This window comes from Mus caroli, chromosome 16 (assembly GCF_900094665.2).
Source record: "Mus caroli chromosome 16, CAROLI_EIJ_v1.1, whole genome shotgun sequence".
Classification (NCBI taxonomy): domain Eukaryota; kingdom Metazoa; phylum Chordata; class Mammalia; order Rodentia; family Muridae; genus Mus; species Mus caroli.
The window spans coordinates 6,775,614-6,784,629 of NC_034585.1; the positions used below are offsets into that span (position 1 = coordinate 6,775,614).

A 9,016-nucleotide genomic window follows, 5' to 3' on the forward strand; every position below is an offset into this window, starting at 1 on the left:
TCTCTCTCTCTCTCTCTCTCTCTCTCTCTCTCTCTCTCTCTCTCTTTCTTTCTTTCTTTCTTTCTCTTTTTAATGTTTCTTGGAATAACTAGAAGAGAAAAGTGTCATTCTTAACTACATAATAAGACCAGTTTGATTATGTAAGGTGCTGGCTCAAAAGAGTAAAATTAATAATACTTATAAAAAGGTAAACTTCAGCTCATTTTGGTTTTGGGTTTTGTTGTTGTTGTTGTTGTTGTTATTGTTGTGTTGTTTTGTTTTGTTTGAGACAAGGTTTTTTTCTGTATCTCCCTGACTGTCCTGGAACTGTAGACTATGCTGGCCTTGACCTCAGCTATCCAACTGTCTCTGCCTCCTGCACCACCATGTCCGGCCCACGGCTCTTTATGTATAAAATTTGAATCAAAGTGAATCCTGAATATAAATATTAAAAATATGACATCTCATAAAATGCTTTTTTGAATAATGGAAAATTAATCCAGCATTTTAACAAACTTAATATAGTTTCTATATTTTAACAAAGTTCTTAATAAAAAGCCTAAGTCATAAAAGTATGGGTTGAAATGGCAGAAAAATATGGTCCTTAGGCTTAGAACTAGTGGTAAAGTAGTGCCAGCTATCTTCTAGTAATTTTTGTTTATTCCAGTCTGGCTTCCTGAATGCTGGGATCACAGGTATATGGGATGCCCAGCCTCAGTCATCTGTCCTTTGAGAGTCTGTGTCTTTATGAGTCTTCATTTTTTTTCAGTTATAAGTATTTTTTAAACAGAGCTATATGCATTAAAGTGATATTTCATATGCTTTTGTGTCTGGTATATTAGTATATTATATTGTAAGTATTGTAACTATATTCCTACTACGTTTTACTTATCTATTACTGAATTTTCTTGTACTTCAATAAAACTTATGGGTATTGGTGTGTGCAATGTCACTGTGGGTGTCAGAGGACAGCACATGGGAGTTCTCTTTCTACTATATGGGTTGCAGAGACTAAATTCAGGCCATCAAGTTTGACATCAAGTGCCTTAACCTGTAGAGCCATCTTGCCAGCTCTCCCTGTGTTTTTTGGATCATATAAATAATTGATAGTACATGGGCTTTGTTAAATATTTAATGTTATGTCCTGTTCAGGTAAGTCAGGTAGGGCTGGCTTATTGCCAAGGCTAATCACCTGAGACCCAAATGATTTCCTCAGAGAGAATTGATTCTCACATGTTGTCCTGAACTCAAAGATAAATTAATTAATACATTTGGCAAATAGCATTATTAAATCAGGAATTAGAGGAGTTGTGACCATTAACTACAGATTTAAGCCTGATAATGCATGCTTTTTTTTTCCTTTTTAACCATTTTAGTAACACTGATGACGTTATGTTGATTTCTGTGAAAAATCCTAATTTGACAACTTCAATTACATCAGATCAAACAGGTATCTTAATATAATTAGAATATGACCTATCAAATTAGAAAGCTTAAAAATAAAGAATGAAGCCGGGCTTGGTGGCACACGCCTTTAATCCCAGCACTCAGGAGGCAGAGGCAGGCGGATTTCTGAGTTCGAGGCTAGCCTGGTCTAGCCAGGACAGCCTGGGCTATACAGAGAAACCCTGTCTCGGAAAAAAAAAATAAATAAATAAATAAATAAAATAAAAATAAAGAATGAACAATGGCTTTTTCAAAGATTTTTATTTTCATTTCTGTGTATGTGTGTTTATCTGAGTGTATACCTCATGTATGTGGATGCCCTGAGAGGCCAGAGAGGACTTTGATTCCTCTAGAGCTAGAGTTGTAGGCAGTTATGAGCCACCATATGTGGGTGCTAGGAACTGAACTCTGATCCCCTAGAAGGAGCAGAAGTGCCCTTAACCTCTGAGTCATCTCTCTAGACCATTATCTTTTAGTAAGGTATAAAATTGTCAACTCAAAAATTGTTTAGTTTATATCTGTCATTACAGACTTTAATACCTAATTAAAAATCAATGACACATGAATAAAATTGACCTTTTTTTATTCTTGTATTCATTAGTTTAAGGCCTTTTGCTTCATTACTGTGTTAAAATGTGTCCGCATGTTGTATGTGTAAGTAACATTTCATTCACAAGATATAAAAACTCTGTAGGTAAGGAGGCACTGAATTTCTGGTCTTCCTGCTTCCACTTTCCAGGTGCTGGGGTTACAAGCATGTGCCATCACACCACGTTTTATAGAAAACTTTTTAGCTTTCCTAACTTTAAAATGGCCATATTGTTTGCCCACCATTTCTTACTCAGAATTCCCTATATTCATGTCATGTTTTGTTGTATTGGAATGCTTATATCTTTTTTTTTAAGATTTATTTATTTATTATATATAAGTAGCTGTCTTCAGACACCCCAGAGGAGGGCATCAGATTTCATTACAGATGGTTGTGAGCCACCATGTAGTTGTTGGGATTTGAACTCAGGATCTTCGGAAGAGCAGTCAGTGCTCTTAACCACTGAGTCATCTCTCCAGCCCGGAATGTTTATATCTTAATATCAGAGTGCTCCCCCACCCCACATATAAAACTATTTATCTCAACAGCTTGTAAATTAAGAGCTCCAAAAGAATGGGGAAATGCACATTCCAGGAAGGCGCTACTCAAGCACTCTACTTAAAGATACTATGAATAGCAGAGTGTCATAATTGCAAATGCTAAAATAGTTGCAGCCTTTGAAAAATAAGAGCTATTGGTGTAGTTGTAAACCTGCAGAAAGAAAATAGGTTTTAATTACATGTCAAATTTTTAAACTATCAGTTTTAGGGAATAAATTTAGATATTATATAGTGAATTGGTATCCATATCATTATTTGTGTTTTAGTATCTTGTATTGCAAAGACCATGTTTAATAGTTTAATAAATTTAATTGGATGTATCTTTTTATTATTATTATTATTCTCTTCCAGAAATTAGAAAAAATACATCAAGAAATTTGAGCAGCTCACCTAATAGCGTGATTAAAGTTGGGGTGAGTAAGAGTTGCTGTCTCTGAGTATTTCAGCTGATTGTTCATGCTAGGGGAACTGTAGTGTTGCAGCATGTTGTACAAAATGAGTTTTGTTATCCACCTTTCATCTGGGTGTACTGAAAGTGTCCAGTGAGTTGACCTTCACTGTCCCCCTTCAGTGACGGAAACTAATATAGGAGAGTAGTTGGCATATCCAGATTCTAGGCCAACTTGCACACTGAAAAACAAGCAGCTACATAGATTTTAGAAATGTACACATTTACTAATTCATTGAGATTCTTAACCATATTTTCAGACACTTCAGTATTTTATTAGTGCCTCTCATGGTGGAACTGGCTTGGACCTGACGATGATATAAATAATGACACAGAAGCTTTTTAATATTTTAAAGCTTAGGCCTTTTACTGGGCACTCTCCCAACTACTCTAACCCAACTAATACTGGCACTGTGTCCCACCACATGGCCAACTCTACTCTGTCAGTTCACCTCTGTGTCAGTTCAGTCTCCTGAGACTGTTTCTTTTCTACTGTCCCTCTCTTTACCCAGAAGTTCCACCACCTACTTCTTGCCCCAGCTATTGGCCTTCAGACCTTTATTAGAGCAAATCAGATACATTTCTAGATTGCCTTAGGCAGGTGAGGAAGAATGAATATTTGCAAAATAAGAGACTGGTGATGGGTCATAGAAATAACAGTAGCAGATTCTTGTCAGTATTTAGCAGTTGAATATACAGAGACCCGTCATCACACAATAAACCCCAACAAGAACCTTGAGACTGCAGATTCTATTAGGTGGAGCTGGGGTTAACTCAGTAGTGACAAGCATGAATGTGAACAAGGCCAAGGTTCAGTTTTAGCACTGAAAAATAAAAATGTTTTCATATTTTAAAAAGCATTTTCTGCTGTTAAACTTAATTCTTTTTAAAAATCTTTTCAGCCCGTAGAGAAGAAATTTGATTTTATTATTGACTTGACAAGAGAAGGCCCGTGCAACTACAGCACAGGTAAAGGATGTTTTTACATCTTTCTAAGTAAATGTATATGAGTTTATGTGACTGTACCAGAAATTACAGAGTTGTTCTGTCATTGCAAGGCTACCTCATGCTACCTCTTTAAAGGCATACATACTATCTACCCCATTGCCAGAGGGCTGGCGACCATTGATCTGCTTTCTTCTCTATAATTAGATCATCTCAGTATGATTATACAATACCTATCATGAGACTGGCTTCTTTGTGGTTCTTTGGCAAGTTATTTGTGTTGTCCTATATTAATAATGTGTTCCTTTTTATGGTCAAGTAATAGCCCAGATATGGATATATAATAATCTTTTTATCTATTCACCCTTTAAAGAGCACCTAGGTTGTTGGAATCCTATGAGTCTCTTCTCCCCATGTCACACATTTTTTTTTCCACCACAACAATAGTGCCAGAGAGGATATGCCCAGAATCAGGAATAGAGGAATGTTATTCATGTATCATATGAAAATGAAGAATTGTGACAACAGTTTCCTGTACCTCCAATTTGAACCAAAAGATACAGTTTTCTGAGACGGGAAGTCAATCATAAAGTCTTATTCTGAGTACTGAGAAGAATAATCCACACAGCCAAGAAATTCAGTCAACTTCAAGCAGAATCAGAACTGAGAATACCACATCAACACACATGCTCATTTTCATAAAAACCAGTGAAAAAACTACTAGCATTGAATCAATACAAAGATGATTAGCATGCCCTCTGTACAAGGATAGCATACAAATAAATGCATGATGTTTCCATACTTTCAGAAGAAAAAAAAAAAAATGCAATCAAAGTAGAAACAAAGGCTGAACAGATTTGACAGCTAAAGCCATGTAAGCCAATAGAAAATTGAATGGTATCATTAAAAGGCAGTAGGAGGGGCATCACCTCCATCATGAATGAGAATATCTGGATCCGGGAGTTCATGGCAACCATCTACTTCAGAGCAAACAAATGTCCTTTACTATAGAAAGACAACAGGAATGAGAACAGAAGAGTAGCCAAAATGTACAACGCCACACCAGATGTTATCTTTGTATTTATTTTTATTCAGAACTCATTTTGGAGGCCACAAGACTATTGGCTTCAGTATGGTTTATGATTCTTTAGATTATGCAAAGAAAAACAAACCCAAATATAGATTTTTAAAGACATGGCCTATATGAGGGCAAAAAGGCTCTAGACAAACAGCAAAGAAATACAAGATCTGAATGAAAGGCGGATGGAAGGGGCTGTGGCTACAAAGGCCAACACTGGTGCTGCCAAAAGCAAGACAGGCAAAGATGTTTCAGTGACTGATCAGTCATGGTGACACAGTATCTCAGGAGAATGTTGCCAAGTAGAGACACACAGACCACTGAGCACAACTATCCAAATTGAGAGTCTATATTAAGCCAGCCAGGACTGCCTGGAGAGAAACTTTTCTCATGAAACAGCCTCTCATACATTTCACAGGGAGCTCTTAGAGGCAAAGAGCATAGATAAACTACATCCTGGTTGGCAGTTGCAGAGGTAAAGCAAATAAGCAGTTTCACAGAAGCTAAAAACCTGCAGTAGTTCATGCAGACTGGGGTATTTCAGTCCTGAGTTTCTTGAACAGGGTTGGGCACTTTCCCACAGGACTTTGCATGGTGGCTGTAGACAAAGAAAGGGGATAGTTTCAGGTTAAATCAAAGATGGCTTCAACTGGGACAATGGAGGAACCTGTGCCCTGTCACAGATATGACTGTAACCTATAGAAATTTCAAGAAAAAAAAGTATCAACCTCAAATTCCTTATCTAGTTAATATTTTTCAAAAATGAATCAGTAACGATGCTCACCTTTGATTCTAACAATTGGGAGTTGGAGACAGGAGCTTTACGAGTTAAGGCCAATGTGGGCAATGTGAGACCACTGTCTCAAAAACAAAAATATAAGCAATATTAAAGCTTTTTCAGATAAGCAAAATTTGTTACCAGTAGGTCTTCACTGTCAGAAATAAAGATGTGTGTGTGTGTGTATGAATAAATGAGCTGGAAAGTATTTCTTAAGACATTGTCATCACTAATGATAACAATACCGCTAGTTGGCAGATATCCTTTGTCTCTTACCACCACAAAGTTGAGTTTGTCCAGGCCTGTGTTGCTCTGTCCGGGGCTTGTTAATTATTTTGAAGTAAGTAGTGTTTCTCCTGTGAAATTGTGTTTCTTGGGGTTTTTTATTAAACTATTAACAGTTTTATCACTTTATATGATGACTTATTTGAAAACTTTGATCTTGGCAAGCCCAGCTTTGATTAATTAAAGCATCATTTAAAAACCTACACACACTCTCAGAATTAAGATAAAAAAGTCATTACCTCTTCTAAGACAGTTTCTTAATACCTATAAAATAGCCATGGTGGCATGCATATTTAATCCCAACACTTAGGAGGCAGAAGCAGGTGGATCTCTGAGTTCTAAGGCAGCCAAAGATACATAGTGAGACTTTGTCTCAAATACAACACACATTCTCCTTCTCCCCCCAAAACCCCCACACTCCCCTGTCTCCCTCTTTTCCTCCCCCTCCCCCTCTCCCCAACCCCTGTAAAAAAATAACTGACAAATGTAAAATCTTAATAATCTTTATACATCAAAAGTAAAGTACAAGCAAATCATTGTGGAATCGGGGTGGGGGTCAGTCATCAAGCTAGACAGACCTCACAGGGTGATTACTGATGGAGCCCTTCCTTGTACTTTATAGTGTTATCTACCCATTTTAATCCTCCCCATATGTTCTCTATCTAGCTGTTTAAAACCATCAACAAACCTTGCTACATCTTTCCCCTCTGTTCCACTAAAGCTTCTCCATCCTCCCCACCTCTATTTTTCTTCCTTTCCTGTTATATCTGTTTTTCCTTTCCTCTCCTCCCTTCCACATCAACATCTTATATCTTATTCTCTCCATGTAAACACATGCCTCAGGAGAGAGTTGCCCCAGCTTGTGGGATTTTCATTTGGGGATTTTTGTTTGAATTCTTATGCTGTGTATGTTACATATTTATATGTGTTTGTAAGTAGCTTCGTGTTGTAGACCTTATTGATCTAACAGAACAGTCTATCTCTTTTGTCACTTACTGTGGATCCCTTTCCCACATGTAAATACCTAATTCCTAGTTGCATGATGAAGGATTTACTCTTAGAGGGATTTTTGTTACTGTGGATTTTGTTCCAGGTAAATTTTACTTATTTCCATTTTCTTGTAGTGCTGGGGCTTCCTCACTAATGGTAGACAAGTGCTTCCTCACTGAGATACACCCCCAGTTCTAAATTATACTGTCTTGTTCACAGAAAGCCCATCTTTCACCCTGAAGTCAACTTCGAAAGCTGTTTTAAGATCAAAAGAAATAATTCCAGTGGCAGAAAATGGAAATGAGGTACTAACTTGAAGTGCTGGGTGACAGATGTTCACTCCAGCAGAGTGGGGTTTATGAGTTTTACTCGGAAAACATCTGAGCCACATTTCAGCTTAGGAAACACCAAAATGGCTTTTCATAAAGTGTTCTTGTGAATCTACTTATATAATAAAAAGAATTCAATTACAACTTTCAGAAGCTACAAAAATGAAAACACAGTTTTTCATTTATTTTAGGAATAATAACCACTGTTGATGAGGCTATTGAAGAAATTATTGCAGTATTCGGAAACACAAGGTTCAATGAAATGGTTTGTTCTCCAGAATGCCTAGGACATCCTTCATTATGGTTTAGTAATATTCCACAGTGTAGAAATCGTTCTTCTAGCAGCTTGGACTGTGGCTCAGAGGTAGAACATTGACCTAGCATGTGCAAGGTACTGTGTCCAGTTCCTAGGATCACTCAAAACAAAATCAACTACAAAAGAACCTTCTGTTTTGAAAATACTTGATCTAGAGTCCAGGAAATGGCTCAGTCAAGGAGCACTGCAAACAGTAAGACCTGAGTTTGATCCTATAATCCATGTTTAAAAACTAGATAAGCCAAACTAGGTGGTGCTCACTTGTAATCCCAGAGCTGGGAAGGCAGATCACAAGAGTTTGCTCTAGCTTAACCCAGTGAGAGTTCCTGTCTCATGAAAGCAATCCGAATGGCTCCTGAGGAATAAATATAGCATGTGAGGTTGCCCTCTAATTTCTCTACATGTGTGGATACACTGACAGATAAACCAGCATGCACACGCACACACACATACACACACACACACACACACACACACACACACACACACAGAAGCACCTGAGTCTAGCCTCACTTTTTAAAAATAACTTTATTGCTTTGTTGAAGGTTTCAATGAACTTTCTTACAAATGTGTTTGTAGGGTTTTGGTTCATTTGAACACCTTCCACCTCTCCCAGAGCCACCAGCACCACTCCCTGAGATGGCAGACAAAATCAAAGATACACTTCCTCCCCAAAAGCCTGAGCTGAAAGTGAAGTGGGTGCTGAGGCCCACAAGCATTGCCCTGACATGGAACATCCCCAAGGTCAACCCCAACTGTGCGCCTGTGGAGAGTTACCACCTCTTCCTGTACTATGAGAACTCTGATCATTTGACATGGAAGAAAATTGCAGAAATTAAAGCTTTACCACTCCCCATGGCTTGCACCTTATCTCAGATTTTAGCTTCTAACAAGTATTATTTTGCTGTCCAGTCAAAAGACATTTTTGGCAGATATGGACCATTTTGTAATATCAAATCTATTCCTAGGTTTTCTGAAAACCTTACCTAAAAGTCCTCAGTAATTTTATGTTTTATACATGTCATGTTTTCATATTTGAATGTTTTGTTTACAGTGTTTCTCTAACACTGTACATTGTAATATCCCATGTTGCAGTTTGTGAACCCTTTGGGGACAGTCTTACATGTATTGTACTCGTTTTGGAATTTTCTGTGTTTCTAATTTGCATTCAGTATATACTTCTGTTATCTGTATTTTTATATATACCCTACCATGGACCCATGTTGCCACTGTGTGTTCCTGTGGTGGCTATGGAATTGCTGCTGTGTCTGAA

General features: G+C 37.5%; 1 protein-coding gene and 1 non-coding gene across 2 annotated transcripts in view; both read left to right on the top strand.

The window, feature by feature from the left end:
• Positions 1-8,754, top strand: part of Atf7ip2 (activating transcription factor 7 interacting protein 2) — a 54,074-nt gene extending 45,320 nt beyond the window's left edge. The window contains exons 7-11 of the mRNA XM_021185482.2: positions 1,356-1,429; positions 2,926-2,987; positions 3,925-3,991; positions 7,318-7,403; positions 8,323-8,754. Coding sequence (XP_021041141.1) covers positions 1,356-1,429; positions 2,926-2,987; positions 3,925-3,991; positions 7,318-7,403; positions 8,323-8,733 — 700 coding nt within the window. The 3' untranslated portion in view covers positions 8,734-8,754. The remainder of the gene's footprint in view (positions 1-1,355; positions 1,430-2,925; positions 2,988-3,924; positions 3,992-7,317; positions 7,404-8,322) is intronic.
• On the top strand, positions 4,661-4,772 carry LOC115029695. The gene has a single exon (XR_003835242.1). It is a non-coding gene; the product is annotated as a U6 spliceosomal RNA (small nuclear RNA).
• Positions 8,755-9,016: the final 262 nt, after the last annotated feature.